Source organism: Xyrauchen texanus, chromosome 18, assembly GCF_025860055.1.
Source record: "Xyrauchen texanus isolate HMW12.3.18 chromosome 18, RBS_HiC_50CHRs, whole genome shotgun sequence".
Taxonomy (NCBI): Eukaryota; Metazoa; Chordata; class Actinopteri; order Cypriniformes; family Catostomidae; genus Xyrauchen; species Xyrauchen texanus.
The window spans coordinates 15,923,451-15,949,828 of record NC_068293.1 but is presented as its reverse complement, the minus strand read 5'-3'; the positions used below and the strand labels follow the sequence as shown (position 1 = coordinate 15,949,828).

At 42.3% G+C, this 26,378-nt stretch overlaps 1 protein-coding gene across 1 annotated transcript in view; it reads right to left on the bottom strand.

Annotated features, from left to right (window-relative positions):
• LOC127658652 (insulin-like growth factor 2 mRNA-binding protein 2) overlaps positions 1–26,378 on the bottom strand; it is a 106,875-nt gene that overhangs the window by 39,976 nt on the left and 40,521 nt on the right. The window contains exons 3-4 of the mRNA XM_052148040.1: positions 4,687–4,735; positions 246–297 (exon numbers count right to left, since the gene is read on the bottom strand). Of these exons, the coding sequence (XP_052004000.1) occupies positions 246–297; positions 4,687–4,735 (101 nt within the window). The remainder of the gene's footprint in view (positions 1–245; positions 298–4,686; positions 4,736–26,378) is intronic.

Below are 26,378 nucleotides of genomic sequence, written 5' to 3'. Positions count from 1 at the left end.
CAAAGCCGAGACATCTCCTTCGGCAGCATGGGTTGATGTGATTAAACTTTGGATAACTTTGGATACATTTGCACACATTGTCTCTGTAGTCAAGAGTCTGTTGGTAATCTAGATACAAACGCATAGGTACATGCATATGTGTTATATGGCATCCTCTTTTCCTAACAGAAAAGGTTCTTTCTCGTTTCATTAATAGAGAATACAAACTATTAAAAAGTTCTGACAATGCAGAATATGGCCCTTACCTTGTTCCACATTTTCTACAGTCCCATACTCTGCTAAAAGGCCATCCAAAACCTGCAGTGAGAAGAGTAGTTAAACAAGTTAAACACACACATCAATACAATCACACAAACAGCAACATATTTTATTTTCATACCCCTGCTGAAAAAAAAAAAAAAAGCCTAGACCAGCAAAAATGTCAATGCTGCTAAAGGTTGGCTTATGCTGGTTAGTGCTCACCAGCATGACTTGTCTTAAGAGCACAACAGCATCCCAGTGCATTGTCAAAACAAGAAATACAGTATATATATATATACACACTCACCTAAAGGATTATTAGGAACACCATACTAATACTGTGTTTGACCCCCTTTCGCCTTCAGAACTGCCTTAATTCTACGTGGCATTGATTCAACAAGGTGCTGAAAGCATTCTTTAGAAATGTTGGCCCATATTGATAGGATAGCATCTTGCAGTTGATGGAGATTTGTGGGATGCACATCCAGGGCACGAAGCTCCCGTTCCACCACATCCCAAAGATGCTCTATTGGGTTGAGATCTGGTGACTGTGGGGGCCATTTTAGTACAGTGAACTCATTGTCATGTTCAAGAAACCAATTTGAAATGATTCGAGCTTTGTGACATGGTGCATTATCCTGCTGGAAGTATCCATCAGAGGATGGGTACATGGTGGCCATAAAGGGATGGACATGGTCAGAAACAATGCTCAGGTAGGCCGTGGCATTTAAACGATGCCCAATTGGCACTAAGGGGCCTAAAGTGTGCCAAGAAAACATCCCCCACACATTACACCACCACCACCAGCCTGCACAGTGGTAACAAGGCATGATGGATCCATGTTCTTATTCTGTTTACGCCAAATTCTGACTCTACCATCTGAATGTCTCAACAGAAATCAAGACTCATCAGACCAGGCAACATTTTTCCAGTCTTCAACTGTCCAATTTTGGTGAGCTCTTGCAAATTGTAGCCTCTTTTTCCTATTTGTAGTGGAGATGAGTGGTACCCGTTGGGGTCTTCTGCTGTTGTAGCCCATCCGCCTCAAGGTTGTGCGTGTTGTGGCTTCACAAATGCTTTGCTGCATACCTCGGTTGTAACGAGTGGTTATTTCAGGCAAAGTTGCTCTTCTATAAGCTTGAATCAGTCGGCCCATTCTCCTCTGACCTCTAGCATCAACAAGGCATTTTCGCTCACAGGACTGCCACATACTGGATGTTTTTCCCTTTTCACACCATTCTTTGTAAACCCTAGAAATGGTTGTGCGTGAAAATCCCAGTAACTGAGCAGATTGTCAAATACTCAGACCGGCCCGTCTGGCACCAACAACCATGCCACGCTCAAAATTGCTTAAATCACCTTTCTTTCCCATTCTGACATTCAGTTTGGAGTTCAGGAGATTGTCTTGACCAGGACCACACCCCTAAATGCATTGAAGCAACTGCCATGTGATTGGTTAATTAGATAATTGTATTGATGAGAAATTGAACAGGTGTTCCTAATAATCCTTTAGGTGAGTGTATATGGGTGTATATTCTTCAAATATAGGCATTTCTGACTTCTTGAAACCTTTATTGCATATCCATATTTTACCATATTATATTTTTGTTATAAGTCCTTAAAAGAGCAAAGAATTGTCCTAATTCTAACACTTTTTATTAACTTTTAATAAATATAGGAGAGGTTAAAAGTCTGGGTTGGGGAATTACATTCACATTTAATTACATTTCAACACCATCATTTTTGGAAAAAAATTATTAAGAGGCAAGTTATTATAATCTATTAGGGCTGCCCGATTTGGTCAAAAAGTCATATTGCGGTTATTTTTAAAAATATTGCGATTTGAACTGCGATTATTATGGTAATGTTTTCCACATGTTCATCTGCAAAAAGGCTACTGGGGTTTTCACACTTGAACCCTCTTAAAAAGAACCAAACTGAGGCCTTTTTTCAGTTCAACCACAAACAAATAAATATATAAACAGTGAAACAAAGTCTTCTTCATATTCAAATGTTACCATCCACCGTGTACCTGTTTTTGTCCATTTTGTGATAGGGTCTCAGCCCACTAATCATCATCAGTAGTTTTTGAAACACAGTCAACTTGAATATTAGGGATGCACCAATCAGGATTTTAACTTCCGATACTGATCAATCGATGCTGATCATTTAACTTTTATCAGCAGCTCTGTCAAAACTGGTTATATGTAAACTTTCTGCTCAATTTCACTGTTAAGTAAATTTCCCTGTTGGTAAAACCATATTTGTTGCCTAATTTTAATATAATATAATAATATAAACCGCTTCACGGAGGACGTGCCAGTTTAGTGTAAATAAAGCGTTTAGCGCATGTAAGCAAACAGAAAACTCAGAGCACTTCTGTTCTGTAAGCATGAGAGGGAGTTGTGGAGCACAGAACTGCTCTGAAAACACTGTAATTATGCTCTAATTTAATATAGACTGGACATAGGAGCACAAATAAACTTTGAAGGGAGCACACTATTTATTTATTTAATTAAATCACAGCCCTTTGCAATTTAATGATCTACTTATGACTGCAGACCAGGGCTCACCATCTCTCCTCCTCCTACTGGACCTGTCGGCTGCCTTTGACACCGTGGATCACAACATCTTGCTCCATCGTCTCCAGTTTGAGGTAGGACTCTCGGGGACTACACTAAGCTGGTATGTGGCTTTAGGACAGTCCCAATCATCACCTCACACGGTCAGCTGCGGAGTGCCACAAGGGTCTGTCCTCGGTCCGACCCTTTTCACCATCTACTTACTAACCCTTGGTCACATCCATTGTTACGCAGACGATACACAATTATACATAAAAATGGACTCCTCACTCCCCTCAGCACTGCCGTCTGCACTTCAGGTTTGCCTGGAGGAGATAGGGGCATGGATGTCTGACAACTTTCTTCAATTAAATAGCAGTAAAACCAAAGCCATTCTGATCGGTACCCCACACCAAACCCAGTCCTCCTCCCTCAGCAGTATATTCATTTTTGGTCATCACACCGCCCTGTCTACCTCTGTTACAAACCTCGGAATCAGATTTGACTCAAATCTCACATTGGACAACCACATCCGCCACCTCTGTAAGGTCTCCTTCCACCACCTTAAAAACATTGCCAAACTCCGCCCTTCACTCTCCCAACCGGATGCTGAGAAGTTGATCCATGCCTTTGTCTCCTCCAGGTTGGACTACTGTAATGCCCTCCTTGTCGGGATCCCTGGCAGAAGCCTGCAAAAGCTTCAGCATATTCAGAACTGCGCTGCCCGGGTCCTGACGAGGAGGCGCAAATACGATCATATCACACCTGCCCTGAAATTCTTACACTGGCTGCCCATTCAACACAGAATTCAATACAAAATCTGTCTCCTTACCCATCAGTGCATACATAGAACTGCCCCTGCCTACCTCACTGAACTTCTCACACAACAAAACGCCACACGAAACCTCCGCTCCTCTACCTCTACCTACTGCCTGTACCAACCAAGGACTAAACTATTCTCTATGGGAGACAGGGCCTTTCAGGCAGTCGCCCCACGGCTCTGGAATGCCCTCCCAGAGACCCTAAGGGTTCCACAAACTGAGGAGGGTTTTAAGAAGGGCCTAAAGACATTTTTATTTCAAAAGGCCTTTTAACTTTCATGATTTTTATTTTATCTTTGTGGTGTTTTATTGCTATTTATTGATTTTGTGATATTTCTCCTGGAACTGTGTTTAAATTCTTTGTTACTGTAGCACTTTGAGATTTAGTTGAAATGTAAAGTGCATTATAAATAAAATTTATTATTATTATTATTATTATTATTAATAATCGCACAAGGTCATATCGCGGTTTCGATTTCATTTCGATGAATTGTGCAGCCCTATAATCTATCTTTTAAAACTTCTTTCAAATCATCCTAGGTGATCAAAATGTTTATCTAAATGAAGATTCACTCATATTTATAAAAAACAATATATATTGTTTCATAGGCATTAAGAAATATTTATGGTTGGCAAGTACATTTTATCAATTCACTTATTCATTATCAGGTGTGACATAACATTCATTCAGACCCTGAATATAGAATAAATACATTTCAATTTCAAATTATAATTTGTAATACAGAGATTTGTAACCCGAGAGCACACTGCAGAACACAGAGGCACAACTAGGTGAGAGGGGAAATAAACAGAGAAAGCATGCAAATGGGTCAGTGCTGTGATGATGTCATCAGGATTTACAACTAAGACAATCAAGTCTGAATACTCTCCGGACAGATCCACATGGATGTGAGGGAGTGTATGTGTATATATGGGCAGGGAATTCCCTAATGCAGCCCAGAGGATGCAGAAGAGACCTGAAAACACACACACACACACACACACACACACACACACATAAACACACAAACACACACAAACTGCTCTCTCTACCTGTTACTTACCTCCCACTGTAGATGTGGAGGAATGTTCCGGATCTGAATCTTCCGACTCCTGCAGAGATAAAAAGAAAAAGTGTGAGACAAATATAAAGTGAAAGACAGCGAGAGATCAGACAATAAAACAGCAGTATTCAGCAAAGGTGCTAAAGTGTGAATACATACAGCATGAGACAAAACACTCATAAAACTTGAAAACAAATAGGGTTGTCACGATACCCACATTTCAGTAGTCGACAACAGTGAAATTTCAAGATTCTCGATGCCAGTTACTATACTACGACAAACATCAATGTGCTATTGAATGCTAGTTTTAACACTTTATTAAAAAATGTCAATATTAATATAAAATTAATTTTATATTTTAGAATATGTAAACTATTGTTCAAATAAAAATATTAACCAATTAAATTAAAGTAATGGCTGGAATTCTTTAAGTACTCTTCAATTAAGTAAACATTCCTTCAAACTTTTGAAGCAATTTTTCAAGTAAACTAAATAAAAATAAATAAATTTATAAATTAATTAAGATGCTGGTGAGTGGCTTTCTGTTTTCCTTGCTAATTTTGTTGTTTAGTTAGGCTTAATATTATAACATAATAAGACAGTGGCATGTCTACTAGAAGCATTTCCTACACAGGCAACTTTCCAATGACTAATGCTCACGAGAGAGAGAGAGAGAGAGAGAGAGAGAGAGAGAGAGAGAGAGAGAGAGAGAGAGAGAGAGAGAGAGAGAGAGAGAGAGAGAGAGAGAGCATGTGCAACAGAGACAGAGAGAGAGAGTTATTCAACCTTGTACTTAGTTCGGGCTGTTTCCCTGACATCTGGAGCCAAGGACTTATTACCACAATTCACAAAAATGGGGACAAATTGGATCCGAATAATTTCAGAGGCATTTGTGTGAGCAGTAATCTGGGGAGGTTATTTAGCAGTATTTTAAATAATAGAATTGTAAACTTCCTTAACGAACACAATGTCCTGAGCAAGAGTCAGATTGGATTCCTTCTAAATTGTAGAACTACGGACCACATTTACACCCTACACACACTAATCAATAAACACGTAAACCAGACCAAACAAGGGAAAATATTTGCATGCTTTGTTGACTTCAAAAAAGCATTTGATTCTATTTGGCATGACGGACTATATTACAAATTATTACAAAGTGGTGTAGGGGGTAAAGGTTATGACATCATTAAATCATTGTATTCGGACAACAAATGTGCAATAAAAATTGGCAACAAACAAACAGAGTTCTTCACCCAGAAGAGAAGAGTGCAGCAGGGCTGTAGTCTGAGTCCAACACTCTTCAACATTTACATTAATGAATTAGCGGTGCGGTTGGAACAGTCTACAGCCCCTGGACTCACTCTGCAAGACAAAGACATCAAGTTTTTGCTCTATGCAGATGACCTGGTGCTGCTGTCACCCACCCCACAGGGACTACAGCAACATCTGGACCTACTGGAGAACTACTGCCAGAACTGGGCCCTGGCAGTAAACCTGAAGAAGACAAATATTATGGCCTTTCAGAAAAACCCCAGATGTCAGGAACACAGATACCAGTTCTCTCTAGGCAGCACCGTCCTAGAGCACACTATGCAGTATACTTACCTTGGGCTGATTATCACTGCATCAGGGAGTTTCAGTAAGGCAGTGAATGCACTTAAAGTAAAAGCTCGAAGAGCACTATACACTATTAAGAAAAAGTTCTACAATATTGAATTACCAATTCCAATCTGGTGTAAGATCTTTGATAGTGTCATACAGCCCATAGCACTGTATGGAAGTGAGGTATGGGGTCCACTCAGTGATTAGAACTACACTAGATGGGACAAACATCCAACAGAAGCCCTACACACAGAATTCTGCAAATTAATTTTGAAATTACAAAGGAAAACACCCAATAATGCATGCAGGGCAGAATTAGGACGATTCCCATTGATTATTAACATACAAAAAAGATCTCTACATTTTTGGATGCATTTAAAATCAAGTCTCACATTGCTACATTATAAAGAGCTACAAACCCAAGAACTGAATCCTGAAAAAAGTCCCCTCAGTCAGCTGGTTCTGAGACTCACTAACCCGGTTAACACTACTAACACTAACCAGCCTCAGACCAGCACTGCTTTACAACCAAACATCAGAATAAATCAGATCATCAAACAATCTCAAATCACCTATCTGGAATATTGGGATCAAGAAACTAAAACACAAAGCAAATTACAATTCCATCGGACTCTAACATCAAAGTATGAATTGGAGAGTATCTCCTGACTGTCAGAGATACAAAGCAGAGACAGATCCTGAGCAAGTACAGGCTCAGTGAGCACAGTCTCGCCATCGAGAGAGGCAGACACAGAAAAACATGGTTACCCAGAGAAGAAAGGGTGTGTGCTCACTGTACGACAGGTGAGGTTGAGACAGAGGTCCACTTTCTCCTTTACTGCCCAAAATTTCAAGATACAAGGGACATTTATATAAATAAAGTAACAAACAGCATAGACAAATTTATAACCATGACAGAACAAGAAAAAATGAAAATAATACTTGGAGAGGGACACACAAGATACGTTTTAATTTGTCACAGCCTGAGAGACAGTGGGTGAATCTGTGTTATGTGTTTTACCCCCGTGTGTCACCCCAATGTTCACCACAGTGACCCTCCGTGTATGTGTGTATATTCATTTGTTTGTAAGTATATGTCAGTGCTCTTCAGCTATTTTAACACTGTGGTCTTCACCAGTTCTGAACTTGTTTTTGTATTTATTTGTATTATTTATTTTTATATTTGTTAAACTAAATTTAATTATAAATTAAGATGTAGTTCTGTTTTTACGCAACCTCTGCTTTGGCAATACTGTATTGTTTACATGCATGCCAATAAAGCCCCTTTGAATTGAATTGAGAGAGAGAAATGGATTAGTTAAGGGAGAGCAGTCTTTCCCCAGAGGGACTGGACTGTTTCTGCACTCCTTCATTCACAGAGTTTGGCGCTACCCAACAGTCTGTGAGTGTACCGACACCAAAACCACACAAACCGCTCCACCGCAAGCTGTTAACAACTACATTAATATGCGTGGAAGAGAGCTCGCTGGGGGAAAGAGATTTAAAGAGCAGAGAAAGAGAGGGAGAATGAGAAATGGAATTACTGATCTGAGGAGGCACTTTCAGACTCACTTCACTAGAGCTTTTCTCCAGGTAGACTTTGATAAGAGGGATGCAGAGTAAAAAGGTGGATAAATGGGGAACAAAAGAGGCTTACAAAGATGCAGCAACCAAATGTTCCAAAAATGAACACTGTAGGTGTTTAGCCAAGTGCCAAATGTGAGTAAAATGTGCATTGGCAAAAACAGTACATAAACTGACTTACTTGTTATTGGAAGGTAACATTATAAGGAACGGTAACATAATATACAGTTTAAATTTACTTGTAAGAATGGTAAGCCTAACCCTCACAGATGTAAATAACACAAGCACTTAAAACCAAAGCATACACTTGTGCATCTACTGATGATACCTCAGTAGAACGTTTACCATTAGAAGTTTATCTATGATGCCCAAAGTGTTTTGTTTTCCTCCAGAACTCCATGACACATTTTTGTAATATACTGTATTCTTTGCATTAACCGCCAAAATGAAAATATGTGTTTTGAAAAATCATGCACAGACAGACTGCTTTCCTTGGGTCGAGTTGAATAAAGTGCAATCTACAGCACAATGAGCCTAATTTACATGGAATGGAGGCGTTTGCACGAACACGTGCTGAACAACCACAAGTGTTCGTGGTGCAATTGCTAAGTGAATTCTCTCGAGACACAATGACCTGCACTGTTTGTCACTAATATTCATAAAAAATGTATATACACAAAAATATAGACAATATATTTGAATAAAAATAATAATTTTGTTTCAGTAAAAGTAAAGTTTCATGGCAAGTAAGGAATATTTATGGCCAGTACACTGTAAAAAATGATCTGATGAAAAAGTTATGATAACTTATATATGTCATTAACTCAGACATAAAATAATGTGTTATGAAATTTCAACTCAATTGTTTGAGTTTTCAATCTTCCAATTTAGGTTCATAAGTTACTTCAATGAATCACAAATTCCAGGTGCCTGAATGAACTTGCCATTTTAAATTGAGTGGGGTACAAGTCTTTGGCGTGTTGCAGATTGAGTGGAGGACAGCTCTTTGCGCATGTGCGGGGGACTACCGACGAAGCCATGAGACGAACTAGTTTACGCGCCATCAAGCAACTGTCAAGCAATCAAACTTCAATCGCCCGGGTGCCTCATTTTTCTGTCAGACAAGACGAATCGGGTTGGGCGTGAACAAGTTCGCTATTGGTAAGTGTTCGTGTTTTGTAGATATTAAGAATGTGAGTTGATGAAGCCAATAACGTGATTAATGTTAGCTATCGTTACCTTTTGATATGTGCAACAACTGTGATGTCATTTAAGCGAGGCACATTTCAGCGACCGTTAACGTTAGTTAGAACACGTTTGCTAGCAGTTTAGTGTTTTAGTTCAGTCAGAGACTGTTGATAAAGTTTTATCTGAGACGATACCAGTTTTCATTGTAAACTTTGTAAAACGTTGTAGAAAACACCATTTCTGATAGACCGTATGTCAAGGCCAAATACACTAACGTTACCGTTCAAAAGTTTGGGGTCAGTAAGAATTTTTATTTTATTTTTGGGGGAAAGAAATAAAATAAATCAATACTTTTATTCATCAAGGATGAGTTAAACTGATCAAAAGTTACAGTAAAGACATGTATAATGTTAGAAAATATTCCATTTTAAATAAATGCTGTTCTTTTGAACTTTCTATTCATCAAAGAATTTTGAAAAAAAATTGGCCAAAACTGTTTTCAACATTGATAATAATAAAGATTATTTCTTGAGCATCAAATCATCATATTATACTGATTTCTGAAGGATCATGTGACACTGAAGACTGGTGTAATGATGCTGAAAATGCAGCTTTTATCACAGAAATAAATTACAGTTTAAACTATATTGAAATAGAAAACAGCTGTTTTAAATTGGAATAATATTTCACAATATTACTGTTTTTGTTTGTATTTTTAATCAAATAAATGCAGCCTTGGTGAGCAAAGATACTACTTTTAAAAACATTAAAAATCTTACTGACCCCAAACCTTTGAACGGTAGTGTATGTTCATGCCCAGGGCTGCAAAATAATTTTGGAGAACCGCTGAGGCGGTTGTTCTTGCTGGGGTCCGCTTGCCAGTGCGAGCTGAGTAACGTTAGCTGCCTGTCGATCATGGCGGCGATACTTACGAACTAACTTGGTGCTAGATTATTAGCAGCCGCTCGGTTTCTTCAAGCTCATTATTGTTTCTTATTACAGAACATCGGTTGCGTTAGCTAGTGCTAAATAGCAATCCAACAATTCATACATCCAATTTGTTAGTTAGACTTGACTAGAAATGTGCTCTTGTTCATTTTTGCAATTCACATCACTTAGCAGCTAAAACTTTTCTTCTGTTTTGTGTGTTTCAGGTGTTTTATGATTTACCAGGCTCAGCTACTCATTTGATGAAGTGGACTTGTAAGTTTTGCAATTTTGCCTCGTACATTCAAAAGACTATAGTGAATCATTACAAGGACAAGCATGGACGTGGAAGAACAGGTTTTAGTTGTATTTACCCGAATTGTCTTACCGTCTTTCAATCCCATGTGGAACTTTTAAAACATTTGACGGACCACAAACAAGGAACCAGTCCCTTTGCTAAACTTCGTTGTGAACTTTGTACTTTTTCAGTGCCAAGCAATATCAAACATTATTTTCTTCATTTAAAGAGACATTTGATAAAAAGAGAGACTGTGAATTGCCCATTTGTGGGGTGCTGTTTTACATCTAGAGTAGCCTCGACTTTTACTGCTCACAGAAACTGATATCATCAGTCTTCTACATTCAATAATTTCAAACCTGAACTTATTATTCATGGTCAAATTCAAGCTTCTGTCAATGATGAACAGGATAACTTTGATTTAGAGTCACCAGATGTTTCAGTGACTGAACCTGACTCTCAGCCTACAGAGAAGTCAGTTGAGCGCAGAATTGCATCCCTTTTCCTTCGACTGCAAGCCGTCCTTCATGAGTCAAAGTCTGCGTCTCAAGAAATTGTGTATGATTTGTTTGATACTGGAAAATGTGCTGGACAAATAACCAGGGAGTCAATTGAGAATGTTTTGGAGAAGCATAATTGCACATCTGAGGAATGTTTGACATCCTTGACCGAACTATTTCAAAGTGCTAACCCACTTAATTTCCTTTCAAGAGAAGGATCTTTTGTCAGGACCCGGTCTCGAACCCGGGTCTTGAACCCGGGTCTCCGGTGTGGGAAACAGTCTCTTATCAAACTGAGCCACTAGTGGTTGGCAGAACCCAGAAGAGGAGGCAGACACAGCCGTACTGAAGACGTTGTTTTTAATAAGGTAAAAAGTAAAGAACTTCAGGCAAAAATATATTAATCCACAACGTCAAAAAGTCATTCCAGGGAAAAAAAGGTAATACACCCAAAAAGGTAAATCCACAAAGTAAGAAGGTACAGGAAAAAGGCCTCAAAAGATAATCCAAAAATAAATGAGTAACAAAACAGAGTACCACATGAGAATCCAACTGCAGGCACAAAAGTTCAGAGCTTCACTGAGGCTGGGTGCTAACATTCAAACACAGAGCAAGGAACTAAGGAAAACTAAGGGTTTAAATACATACAAGGGAAATGAGACACAGGTGCAAATAATAACCGGATCAGACAAAAGGCATGATGGGGGCCTCTAGTGGCCAAAACCAGAAAAGCCCAGGCCGAATGCTGACAGAATCCCCCTCTAGGAACGGCTCCTGACGTTCCTACCAGCTTCTCAGGGTGGAGGGCCCTGAACTGTCGAATGAGGTCAGGGTCCAGTATGTCCTTGGCAGGAACCCAGGAGCGCTCCTCGGGACCGTAGCCTTCCCAGTCCACCAGATACTGCCAGGACCGCTGCACCCGGCGAGAGTCTAGTATCCGGTGGATCGGTATAAGCCGGCTGGCCTCCAATGACACAGGGTGGAGGGGGAGGTCTGCCTGCTGGGACAAGGGGAGAAAAGACAACAGGTTTTAATAAGGAGATGTGAAACGTGGGATTAATCTTAAGGGATCTGGGTAAGTGTAGGCGATATGTAACAGGGTTAACTCTCCTGGCAACCTTAAAGGGACCAATGTACTTCTGGGACAGCTTGCGAGACTCCACCCGTAGAGGTAAGTCTTTTGTGGAGAGCCAGACTCTCTGGCCGGGGGACAGGGTGGGGCCGGGACGGCGACGTCTGTTGGCTTGAAGTTGGTACCGTTGTGAGGAACGTAGAAGATTGCGACGGGCCTTCCTCCACGTAAGCCGACAGCGTCTGATGAACTTCAGGGCTGAAGGCACTTCGACTTCTGCCTCCTGGTCAGGGAACAAAGGGGGGGCATAGCCAAACTGACTCTCGTGCGGGGACATACCAGTGGAGGAGGAGCGCAAGGTGTTGTGCGCGTACTCGACCCAAACGATGAAGGATGACCATGTGGACGGGTTGTTGGAGACCATACATCTGAGGGCTGTTTCCAGCTCTTGATTCACCCTCTCGGTTTGGCCGTTGGACTCTGGGTGGTACCCTGAAGAGAGACTGGCAGTGGCCCCTATGAGCTGGCAGAAGGCCTTCCAAAACCTCGAGGCGAACTGGGGACCTCTGTCGGAAACCATATCCTGAGGGAAGCCGAAGACTCGGAACACGTGATTAATTACAAGCTCAGCTGTTTCCTTTGCACAAGGTAACTTAGTCAAAGGGACGAACCTGGCCGCCTTAGAAAACCTGTCGATGATGACTAGGATAGTAGTATTACCATGGGACGGAGGAAGGCCTGTGATAAAGTCCAACGAGATATGGGACCAGGGTCGGTGGGGAATTGATAAAGGGTGAAGGAGACCTTGAGGGCGGAGATGAGAAGATTTGCCCTGGCAGCACACAGGACAGGCCTTGACAAAGGTGCCAACATCTTCTTTAATGGTGGGCCACCAGAACTTTCGCTGAATGAACTCCAAGGTGCGACCTATGCCTGGGTGACAGGTGAGGCGAGAGGAGTGTCCCCAGAGAAGGACCTGGGACCTCACTGCCTTGGGGACAAACAACCGATTGGCAGGACCTCTTTTAGGACTTGGTTCTGTAGCTTGAGCTCGTCTCACGGTGTCCTCAACTTGCCACGAGATCGGGGCTACGATCTTAGCGCTAGGAAGGACAGGCATGTCAGTATCTTCTCGAACGGCAGGAGCGTAGACTCGGGACAAGGCATCCGGTTTCATATTCTTCGACCCGGGCCGATAGGTGAGGATAAACTGAAATCGATTAAAAAAAAGCGACCATCGAGCTTGTCTGGAGTTCAACCGCTTAGCCTGCTGGATATACTCCAGATTTTTGTGGTCCGTAAGCACTTGAAACGGTTGAGAAGCCCCCTCGAGCCAGTGTCTCCATTTCTCCAATGCCATCTTAACCGCTAGGAGTTCACGATCCCCCACATCGTAGTTCCTCTCGGCCGGTGTAAGCCGGTGTGAGAAGAAAGCGCAAGGGTGGAGCTTCTTGTCTTCACCCCTCTGAGACAGGACAGCTCCGACACCAACCTCTGAGGCATCAACCTCCACCACAAAAGGTTTACCCGCTATAGGTAGTGTCAGGATGGGAGCAGAGAGGATGCGCTGCTTGAGTCCTTGGAAGGCCGTCTCAGCTTCTTTTCCCCACCGAAACCTTGCATTGCCACCCTTGGTTAAAGCCGAGAGAGGAGCTGCCACTGAGCTGAAGTTCTTGATGAACTAGCGATAAAAGTTTGTGAAGCCCAGAAAACGTTGGACTTCCTTAACAGACTTTGGGGTGGGCCAATCCGCTACCGCCTCTACCTTCCTGGAGTCCATTTGGATTTGACCGGGTTCCACTACAAATCCCAGGAATTGTACTCGGGAGGAATGGAATTCGCATTTTTCCGGCTTAACATACAAATGGCTATCTAGGAGGCGTTTGAGTACTTGTCTGACATGTTTAGTGTGTTCTTGAAGGGAGCTTGAGAAGATGAGGATATCATCTAAGTAAACAAACACAAAGATGTTAAGCATATCCCTAAGTACATTGTTTATGAGTGCTTGGAACACAGCCGGGGCATTGGTCAGGCCGAAGGGCATCACTAAGTATTCATAGTGACCAGTAGGCGTGTTGAAAGCGGTCTTCCACTCGTCACCGTGTCTGATCCGCACAAGATGGTATGCGTTCCGCAGGTCAAGCTTAGTGAAGACGGCTGCTTCCTGGAGCAGCTCAAACGCTGTGGCCATAAGGGGTAGGGGGTAGCGGTTGCGGACGGTTATGGCATTGAGTCCCCGGTAGTCGATGCATGGACGTAATCCACCGCCTTTTTTGGCCACAAAGAAAAAACCTGCTCCTGCGGGCGACGTGGATGGACGAATGAGGCCTGCTGCCAAAGCGTCCTTGATGTAGGTATCCATAGCAACTCGTTCAGGAGGAGATAGGGAAAAAATCCGACCCCTGGGGGGGGAAGAGCCCGGAAACAGGACGATGGGGCAATCGTATGGTCTATGGGGTGGTAGCGTGGTGGCCCTCTGTTTGCTAAATACCAGCTTGAGGTCATGGTAACACTCGGGAACTCGGGACAAGTTGATGGATTCTAGAGACTCGGGAGGAGAACTTCGGGAACTCTGGAAGATGCAAGTGGCTTGGCACGTAGGACCCCACTGCTTGACAGTGCCCACGGACCAATCAATGTAAGGGTTATGGCTGTGCAGCCAGGGGTAGCCTAGGACAAGAGGGAACTCTGAGCAGGGGATCAAATGAAAGTTTATCACTTCCTGGTGTAGGGAAACTGAAAGTCGCAAGGGAGCAGTGACACGAGTGACAAGTCCACATCCCAGGGGCTTCCATCCAATGTAGTAACCCTCATGGGGTCTGTGAGAGGTTCAGAGGGAACGCCATTCTCCTTAGCCCAGGTTCCGGTCCATGAAGTTTCCTGCGGCTCCAGAGTCTACCAAGGCTTGAAGGGGCAGCTTGTGGTTGTCCCAGGAAAGGGTGACTGGGATGAGCAGACGGGAGTTGGACGGATGGGAGGAGGTTATGTTTCCCGTTACAGTCCCCCAGGCCTGCACGGGACAGTGCGTTTCCCTGGAGCCCGGGACACACAGAGCGGAAATGGCCCGGTTTGCCGCAATATAGACAGCATCGCTCCCTCATCCGGCGGTCTCTTTCAGCCTGGGAGATGCGTCCAATCTGCATGGATTCGGTGGAGCCAACGGGGATAAAGGTGGGGACTCGGAGCTGGGGCCGATAGGAGCTAGGGCGAGAGGTCTTCGGTTGAGTTCTCTTTCTCTCAGGCGCTGGTCTATACGTGGAAGCCAACTTGATCAGGGACTCGAGATCATCCGGTGGTTCCCGAGTGGCCAGTTCGTCTTGGATGGCGTCGGAGAGACCCTTCAGAAAGCAAACCGTGGCGCCTCGTCGTTCCAGCCACTCACTGCTGCTACCGTGCGGAACTGGATGGCATAGTCCATCACACTGCGTTGACCTTGGCGGAGAGTCAGGAGCTGTTTGGCTGAGTCAGGGCCGCTGGTAGGACCTTGGAATACTCGCTTGAATTCCTCAGTAAAGGCAGAGTAGCTGGCACAGCAGGAACTTTGGGCATCCCACACAGCAGTGGCCCAGGCCAGGGCCTTTTCAGACAGCAGGGTGATGATGTATGCGATCTTGGACCGGTCAGTGGGAAATGATGAGGGTTGCAGCTCGAAGGACAGCGAGCATTGGGTAAGGAAACCCTTACAAGCACCCGTATCACCTGAAAACCGTTGCGGAGGTGGAAGACGAGGTTCAGCCAGGGGGTTAACTGCTACGGGCACTTGAATATTTGGTACTGGGGCGGGAGCAGTTGCCGGGGGAAGTCGATCAGATATCTGCTTTATGGAAGTCAGCATCTCCGATAGGAGTTGAGAATGTCTAACCATCAAGGCCTCGTGATGTTGGACAGTCCCCTCGTGTTGGGACAGCATGGCAAAAAGCTCCTGGGGATTGACTGCCTCTGGGTTCATCTTTGGCTCTGTGTTTCTGTCAGGACCCGGTCTCAAACCCGGGTCTCCGGTGTGGGAAACAGTCTCTTATCAAACTGAGCCACTAGTGGTTGGCAGAACCCAGAAGAGGAGGCAGACACAGCCGTACTGAAGACGTTGTTTTTAATAAGGTAAAAAGTAAAGAACTTCAGGCAAAAATATATTAATCCACAACGTCAAAAAGTCATTCCAGGGAAAAAAAGGTAATACACCCAAAAAGGTAAATCCACAAAGAAGGTACAGGAAAAAGGCCTCAAAAGATAATCCAAAAATAAATGAGTAACAAAACAGAGTACCACATGAGAATCCAACTGCAGGCACAAAAGTTCAGAGCTTCACTGAGGCTGGGTGCTAACATTCAAACACAGAGCAAGGAACTAAGGAAAACTAAGGGTTTAAATACATACAAGGGAAATGAGACACAGGTGCAAATAATAACCGGATCAGACAAAAGGCATGATGGGGGCCTCTAGTGGCCAAAACCAGAAAAGCCCAGGCCGAATGCTGACATCTTTAGGCACAGACTACAAAAGACAGTTATATTACAAAAAGAACTTTAGTGTCATTGAACCTGTCGAATATCTTTTGAACAGACAAGAAAAGTTTCATACTGTTACCTATATCCCTATTCTAAAGTTACTTTCAGATCTTCTTAAAAAAGAAGAGGTACTGCAAGCACTGGGGAAAAACAAACCTGTTGAACAGTCTGGCTACTACAAGTCTTTTCTGGATGGTGACTTCTATAAATCGAATGGAATCCTCTCAGGTCAAGAACTAAGTGTAGCTATTACTTTGTATATTGACGACTTTGAAATCTGCAATCCCTTGGGCACATAAAAAAAAACATAAAGTCTGTGGTGTGTATTGGGTTATTGGCAATTTACCCTCTAGATACAAGTCAGCATTGTCATCAATCTACCTCGCTTTACTGTGCAAGGCAGAGCATGTCAGGATTTATGGTTATGATCGTGTTTTGAACCCACTGATTGAAGATATTAAATGTCTTGAAACAGTAGGTGTGTTTGTAGAGAAACTAGGGTGTAATGTTAAAGGCACCATCTTGTTCGTTGCTGCTGACAACTTGGCAGCACATTCCTTAGGTGGATTCCAAGAGTCTTTTAATGTTGAAAAGTTTTGTAGGTTTTGTCTAGCTAGTCGTCAAGACATACAAACGTGTGATGTTAGAACTGGGAACTTTGTTTTAAGGTCACCAGAATCATTTGATGAAGCTGTAAATGTCTTGAAGCAGAGGGATCTTGCATCTGTTGATGGTGTGAAACGAGACTGCCCTCTCAACAGCCTGACAGGTTTTCACACATGCACAGGCTTTCCACCTGATTTTTTACACGATGTGCTGGAAGGGATTGTGCCTGTAGAACTAAATCTGTGCCTTGCAGATTTAATTTCAAATAAGTATTTCACATTAGAAGAGCTTAATAGTGAAAAACAGAGCTTCCCTTTTAAATTCTCGGATAAGAAAAATTGTTCTCAGAAAATTCCTTCAACTTTTCAAAAGAGTGGAACTGTAGGTGGTAACGGCCACGAAAATTGGAGTCTTGTGCGTTTCCTTACCCTCATCATCGGCCACCGTGTTCCAGAAGGGGATCAAACATGGGAAGTAATCCTTGAGCTGAAAGACTTGGTTGAGCTCTTAGCGACTCCATATCACACCGAAGACTCACTGTGCTATTTGCAGTCCAAAATATCGGATCATAGACAGTTACTACTGACAGTTTTCCCGGATTACAAATTGCGCCCCAAACATCACTTTATTGAACATTATCCTTGCCTTATTCAAAGATTTGGACCCTTAATAGAGTGTTGGACAATCAGGTTTGAGGCTAAGCATTCTTTCTTTAAGAAGGTAGTGCGTGATGCCAATAACTTTAAAAACATTCTGCTTACCCTTGCCTCAAGACACCAACTTATGCTGGCATATTATTTTGAAATGCCCAGCATTTTCAAGCCTGAGATTGAGACAGCAAAAGTGACTGATGTGTGCCTGGGTGTCTTAGATGGTGGTCTTAGACTAGCAATCCTGAATAGATTCAATGATGTTGACACAGTTGGACTGACCCCTAATGTCTTCTTAAACGGAACACAGTATACAAAGGGAATGATACTTTCTGTTGGAAGTACAAGTGGACTACCCAACTTCGCAAGAATTTTGGAAATATGCATTGTGCTGGCTGGTCATGTTTGTTTCTTCATTGAAGCTTTTCCGACTTACTATGTGGAGCATTTGAGGAGTTACCATTTTGTGAAGAAAAGTCCTGCTGAGTGTCTCTTGGTGAAACCAGAGGATCTCAATGACTACATGCCACTTGTGTCATACCCTGTCCAGGGTCGCCTGTTAACCACTCCTAGAACATTCTTGCTGAATTAAGGCTGCTGTAAGTTTGTGTTTTTCTACCCTGATGTAGAAGTATTAACCCTCTTGCAATGTTTCCCAAATCTCTCTAGGAGCAACCCAGTTGTTGGGTGTCCTGCAAAATATGATTTAACAGTCTGATCTAAAAGAATTAACCCTCTTGAAGTGTTTTCCAAATCTTTTCAGTAGTAACCATTTGTTTGTATGTATACAATGAATTAAACCTTTTTTCTTCTTCAATTTCAGGCCGAAGTGATCCACGATGCTGCTGCGAGTTGTCCTCTCTGAGACGGATATCAGGCGCCTTTCCATCGAAATCACCCCCCCTAGTGTTGATGCACTGTGCCAGGTGTTGCGTGCAAACCTTGGCCTGAGAGGTGGATTTATTTTACAATTTGAGGACCCTGCGTTCAAGGATCAGCTGACCAATTTGACCGATATCCGAGACCTTCCTGAGGAGAGAGCAACATTGAAAGTGTTGTTCACAACTGACGCAGCTTGCTCGGATTCCACACTGGATACAGCCAGCCTTCCATCTCTCAGTAGTGGGGAATCTGACTCCCAGCACTGGCCTGAGCCCTTCCCGATTCCAGAGTTCTCACATGATGTTGAACTCACGCTGCAAGAAGCAAATGGAAGATATGCAAAAGATGGATCTGTGCTGGTGATTCTTAAAGGTATGAAAACTGATATCCTGGACACACTTGCAGACAGCATGTCAAAGATTAGTCCTTATCCTGAGAGGCAACACTATGAGAATGTTGCCAAAGCGCTTGTGGAGAAGCATCCCAGTCTAAAAGAGCCAGGGTCTGGAAAGGGTTGGTACGGCTGGTTCCACAGCCTGAAGTTTAAGCTCAGAAACTATCGAAAGAAGTTAAGTGCAGCTGGATGCCCAGAGGTGAGTGTCAACAAAAGAAAAGGAGAAGAAGCCAAGGGACCACGTATGAAGAAGTCAAAGAAGGGCGAGGTCCACTACTGTCCAGATCCCCCTGAAGGACTGAGTGATGAAGACATGGAAGAAAAGCGGAGGATGATGGAGGTACATCATACACACACATGCACATCACACATACACATCATACCTGTCTATTACTGCATACATACCTGCCTATATAATACTAACTACCTACACTTTGCTTTTGTGTCTGTGAAGCCTAATATTTTGTCTTAGTATGTGTCCTTTGTGCTTGTGCAATCCAATTCAGGTGGAAGTGCTGAAAAAAGACCCAGATCACCAGCAGATAGATGAGCTGATGTCTGCCACGTTCTCCAAGCGCAGAAAGGAGATCGTAGGGGATCAACCTCTCATTGGGGATGTCATAGCTAGATGGCCGGCCATGTTCTGTGAGAGACAGGTATAATAATAGACAACACTCAGCCTAAGATTAATCACTTAATCCAATGACTGGATATCAATGTATGAGCTTCCCTCCAGGAAGTACTAGAGAGATGTCTGATACTGTACTGTGGTCCGTTCAGAAATGTTTTTTTTTTTTAGTCCGAATGGTGGCGTGAATGTGCATACAGATAAGTGAGAAGATTGTGTTTAGTATTACTGAGTGGATGAAAGCCTTTGACAACAGACAACCTTAGCTTACTAAATTGTGACTCTATGCTTTGAAAATCTTTTCTCTAATTTCTTAACTTTTTTTGTCTTTTTTGTTTCCTCAGGTTCGGGCAGAGTTCAAAAGAGTCGTAAGCACAGACCTTCTCGATTCGTTCCTCGACGGACTTGATGACCTGGCACCAAGACTGCTGGAAGTGTACGAAGCTGCGACCAAGTCGGCAAGGAAGCCTGCACTGAAAGCCATTTTGGACTGTCTGAAGAAAGACGTGAGTAGACGAGCTGAGAATTGTAAAATTGGGCACCAGATGTTTGCAATGAAATCTCAACACTTCTTATTTTTGTCTTGTAGGACACAAACGAAAGGAGAAGGACTGCTGCTCTTCTGGGTCTGCCACACTACCTAAGAGAAGAGCCATCAGTCATCATCAGGATGTGAGACATAAGACATTTTTCTGTCATGCATAACAGCCCATATACGAACTCACCCACATATACACTTGCGCGCACACACACACACACCCCCTTTAACACAGAGATTGGATAAGATACACTCATGGGTGTTGATAAAGTCCTGTGGCAGCAAAATAGTTATGATGTAGGGAGGAGTGAGGGGCAGAATAGTGATGGGGAGGACGAGGGTTGGGTGGAATAGTGGTGATGGGAGGAGGGAGGGGTAGAACAATGTTGGGGAAGGAGAAAGGAGAGGTACAATAGTGATGGGGAGAGGACCCAGTGCAACATACACTTCCCCAGATCTGAGAGGACACTGAAGTTTTCACCCTTGCAGTAACCTTCTAACATTGCACCTACAAACATGCACACTCACAACTGAAAGCCCAAGAAGACTATTTTATTAGCCTGAAAACAAGGTTTATGATCACTGAGACTTAAGTAGCTTTGCAGAGCATGTACTTCTTGACCCAAACATTCACACTATTTTTTTTTTGCTTTTCAAGGCCCATGGTGAGACTCTGGCTGCAGCCATGGAGGGGATGCAACTTGGCCTGTTGATAGGCTATGAAGGTGACAACCAGGATGCCTTTCCACGTGATGTCTTCAATGTGGCTGTTGTGGTTGAGGGGACTGTTGTGCTTCACAACTTCAAGGATGTGCCATCGAGCTTTGCCATGCTTTTGGGGATCATCTACTGCGTTAACCTTGAGTATCCACGAGCCATGAAGTATTCCTTTGAGTTCCTTCATATGGTAGTGATGAAGATCAAACCAGATCAAGCCTCTGCCAGAGTCCACGGCATCCGAAACAAGCTCCTGAGGTATAATTTGTAAACCATGCCCCACCCGAGAATAGGTTTGGAGATGTTTTTTTCATTTGTTTCTGTTGACATGCATACCAAAGTTGAAGGCAAAAGCACTTAAGCAAACAGGAGAGGAGCCCTGATTTTTTTTGTTGGACTTGATACATTTGCTTTTGTTGGACTGAATACATTTAATGCTGAATATTGTTCAAATAATGGGGTCTAAGTATACTGTATTCAAGTTTAAAATATTTGAAAACAACCAGCTGCAGTCTGAAGTTTTAGTTTGTTTGTGTTTGGGGTTCAGCACAGCTTTTGGTATAAGTCAGCTGGATCTGTGAGATTAATGTTAAAGGATTAGTTCACCTTAAAAAAAACTTTTGCTGATAATTTACTCACCCCCATGTCATACAAGATGTCCATGTCTTTCTTTCTTCTGCCGAAAAGAAATTAAGGTTTTTGATGAAAACATTCAGGATTTTCTCCATATAATGGACTTCAATGGGCCTCAAGCGGTTCAAGGTCCAAATGACAGTTTCAGCGCAGCTTCAAAGGGCTTTAAATGATACCAGGCGATGAATAAGGGTCTTATCTAGCGAAAGGATCGGTCATTTCAAAAATAAATAAATAAGTTTAAGTTTTATAAGCACAAATGCTCGCCTTGCTCTGTTCTGTGATGCGCGTTCGGATGACGTCACGTAATACGCAATTACGTTGAAAAGGTCATGAACGAACGTCACGAACGCGCATCACAGAACAGCGCAAGGCGAGCATTTGTGCTTATAAAACTTAAACTTATTTATTTATTTTTTAAATTACCGTTTCGCTAGATAAGACCCTTATTCATTGTCTGGTATCATTTAAAGCCCTTTGAAGCTGCACTGAAACTGTCATTTGGACCTTGAACCGTTTGGGGCCCATTGAAGTCCATTATATGGAGAAAAATCCTGGAATGTTTTCATCAAAAACCTTAATTTCTTTTCGGCTGAAGAAAGAAAGACATGGACATCTTGGATGACTTGGGGGTGAGTACATTATCAGCAAAAGTTTTTTTTTTAAAGTGAACTAATACTTTAAAAGGTTTTTTAAATGTTTACATTTAAATTCTGTTCAATATTTCAGTGTTGTGTAAGGAAAAAAGCTAATGCTTTTAAAGAAATGTAGATTCTATTGGGTGAATATGAATAGTGTTCTGTACAGCTTTGGGTGACCTAATGGGGATATGACAAGCAGAGGGGTGTGCACGCGCATATAGAAGGTGAGATGTTTCCTGCAGTGATCATCAGTCAGCTTAACCTCATTAGGTCACACACCAATAACAATGATAAACAACTTAGATGACAGGCTGTGTGTTTTTTTTTTGTTTGTTTTTTTTTTTGGGAGGTGCTGAATATAGATATCTATACTGCTGTATGTGTCTATTGGTCTATCTAGCCTACATTCAGCATGACCAACTTCTTGGTTGACAACAGGCAGTGCAGACAACTGCAGGAAACACTTCCCATCATCCACCTTCTATACACGCACTGAGAAATACTTGTGGAGTCTGCTTGGGATACCCCCTCATAGTGTAAGCTCACACCCAACCCTTCTATTCATCTTGACCTCATGTGTCCCACACCCAACTGAAGTTTGGTACCTAAAAAAGTATTGATTACAAGTTTGAGATGATTGCATGATCGAAGTGTTTATGTATAGCTTGTATTGGCTTAACATTGGTCTTAATAAAAAATATGTTTTGTACTCAAATTTGTGTGTTTTTATAATTAATTGTTAAGTTAAAACAAGGCATTCTTTTAGATCATCTTAACTGGATACCCTAATTCAAAGACATTAGTTAATTGAAATTACTAAGTTGAACCCACTAATGGGGATAAGTGAACAGAATGCTCATTAATGAGTTCACTTTATTTTGAACTTGCATAGCAAAGTTGAAACAACAATAATTGTATAGTCATGTTGACTCGCAGAAGGCAATTCATTGACTCGCAGAAGGCAATTCAACAAAAATCAAAATAATGAGTTAAAACAATTCATTAATCCATTTTGTTTTTACTTGAAATTTTGAGGCAGCTGCTTAACTTATGATATTAAGAAGAACCAAGTAGATATTTTTTACAGTGTAGATGTTCTCAATTCACTTGCAATTGGCAGGTGTGAAATTAAGACATTAAACGCATCCTTTCTGAGTAAACCTAATATACACCAAAAGCCGCACTGACTCATGTCTTTGTGCATTTTCTCACCCTCTGCCCAACTCACTTTGCAGTAATCTAGTGAGAGTGAGCTGCACACCACGTGGATTCCAGTGCTCACTCAGATCTGGAAACCACACAGTTCAAGACTCTGCTCAAGCCGGTGCATCCCTTTGGCTTCAGCTAATGCTGTAGCATGTGAACTGTCAATTATTTAAAGCTTCCTGTTTAGGAGGGGCAATTTGGGATATCCCAGTAGAGCACGTCAGTTGAGCTAGTACATCCAAACTCCATCTCTTTATCCTGACCCTCTATTACGACAAAAATAAGAGGAGGAAAGAAAGGAATAGCAGTGATGGTTCATCTCTCCGTCATGCCTCGTAGCAAGCAGTGTTGATGCTCACGTGCCAATGTCACAACAAGTGGACATCTTCTTTTTCTCTCGCTTTCTAACCACTGAAACCATCAATGTTCTTTCTCCTCTCTTTTCCTCCTCCATCTCTCCTCCACCCAGACAGGGTGGAAAAAGTGACAGTGCTCTCCTCAACTCTACAAGGGCTCCTCATTTTCAGCATGCCTGTGGTGGAAATGAATTACTGAGCCCTTCCTTTACGCACACACGCTCAGATGCACATGCACACGCCCTGCACCTCAATGGAGGATCCTGGTAAACTTCAGCATGAGGGCCCAGCAAAAAGGACAGATACACATGAATAAAAGCACTTTAAATTTATTCGCTTTGTCAAAGACGTGGCCTGACATTTAGTGCACATGCTCCCTCACGTTGTGCGGTGGCAACTTTTCCTGTCTCCTTCCTCACGTCGACTGTGATTTTGTCAACTAGGACACCCTTGTTCGTCATGGAACAACATACTCCTCAACCAATCAGATTTAATAGATCAGGAAAAGGGTAGGTTTAAGGTTAGAATTAGTGATAGGGTTTAAGGGGGCTTGTAAATCATTCTTATCAACCTTTTATTTCCCTCTGATAGGCGTAGGTTAGGGTTAATGCTATAGGATAATGTCAGGACCTTGTCTCTATGACAGGACTGTTGTTACAAGCTCAACAAGACACTAATCCGGGAACATGACTTACTGGATAACATCACAGGGACCCCCTCTCACCGTTCCTTTTCAATCAAGCAGCAAAACAGCCAAAAATAAACATAAAAATGTACATTTCAGTAGAATGTATGAATACATGTTCAGACCTAGTAATAGTCAAATTTAGTATATGCATTCAAACACAAAAGCACACTCAGAAACACATGCACAGAGAAGCAATACTCTTGAATTCTCCTTCTGTCGCACTCACACACACACACTCATAACGCACGTGCCATTAATACGCTCACACACAAACACTGAGAGGCAGGTTTTGGACCTCTGAGGATCAATTTATGATGTGCCACTGGGATGGGGCAGGTTAATTAGCTTGTTATTTTCGAATCTCTTCACTGAGTATTTGTTTATATTTATGTGTAATGGAGCTGAACCCAGTGCCCTTGTGAAACCAGTCTCACAGACCCCTTCACCTCAGTCAAAAACCACCAGTACCAGGAAGATGCAGGCTGAATGCACAGCTTACTGTATGTTTGTCGAACGTAACCAAGCTGTCTGCTGCTGGTTTAGAAAAGGGTGCCAGACAACTATATAAAAACACATGCTTCTCAATTTCTGCCTTTGAATATCTGAGGGTAGACACGTTCATTTGAAAAGATAATATTTACAGCAGCCAGTTAGCTGCAGAAGCTAGAAAACCATGTCAGTGCACACGCTTTCATACAGATCCTCACGGTGCAAAGGAACGTTCACCGCTCACAGCAGCGTGCAGCACACTGGCCAGAATGGGACCATTCACTTTGGGCCAGGACCTCTTAGACCTGCTAACGACCACCATCCGATCATCACTGTCAGCCAGACAAAATGATATTCACCATACATAAATCATCCAACCACAAAGCCGCCATGTGAGCAGACGGGGCGAATTGAATAAAGCGTGTTCCGGTAAAGAAGGTTTTTGATCCCATGATTGATTTAACCTCACGTTACTATACAATATCAATATTCTAATGTCAGGAATCAATATGTTTTGTTACTGCAGCATTAGATCAATAAACACTCAATTATTTATATTTGACCAAAATGCAAACTAACACCATGTCCTAACCAAACATGGTTAAATGTATCTTTTCCATTTTAAACAGAGGTTCTGTCATAACCAGCCGTGACAGAAATAAGCGACGAGCGACAGGGCATTCTTTTTTAAAATGGTTTCTATTTCTGCAACATCGTGCCGGTTACCCAGTCAACAAATGGGTCTAAAATCATTCATTTAACAGTAGAGTAATGCTGGAATCTCACTAGCGGTTTCAAAATAACTTTATTTTGGCGGAAGGTGTCACACACCTACTAAATGTTGTGCTTGAGGTCTCACTCTCTTCAGCTGGAGCTCTGTCACAGACACACACTTATTCTGATGGCAGACACAGCAGATCGCAGTGACTTTCTCTCTGCTTCCTCGTCACGTGGAAATCACGCGAAATAACAACAGGAGTACTGTTTGAACATTTAAATGGTAACAGACTGAATTTGGATGTGATTCATAAAGTAACTTTGCCCTGTATAGGTGTTTGATTGCATATTTTCCCCCTCAGGCTTGCCGTAGAAAGCGTATATCCATAAGCAGCTTCAGTGAAAAAATGAGTTTAGACATCTGGATTTTATTGAAATTATACAATTTTATTGTATGAATTTCATGGTGTTACTTCACGTCTAGTGTGGAGGGACAGATTGCTTAATGCTGGAATCTTACTGCGTCACGTCTGGTTAGGCTGAGGTGTAAGAGTGAGCTCAGGACACATCCACAACAATCAGTTTTTATTTGAAAGCTCAGTTTTCCATTTCCTATCATCATCGTTTCAAAGGTATGCGGTAATGGAGAGCATTTCAAAACATTCACTAGATGGATGTCTTTAGACAATTGTGTCACGTTTCACTATGTTTTCAGCATCTCTCATGGGAGCGCTACATTTTTTGATGCTGTGTCATGTTAAAAAATTTTAAATGCGTCTCGAGACACCTGCGTTCTGCTCTATTCATTGTGGTGTGTTTTGCTTTATTAGCGTGAAAACGTGTCTATCTGAACAGTTACTGGAAGAAA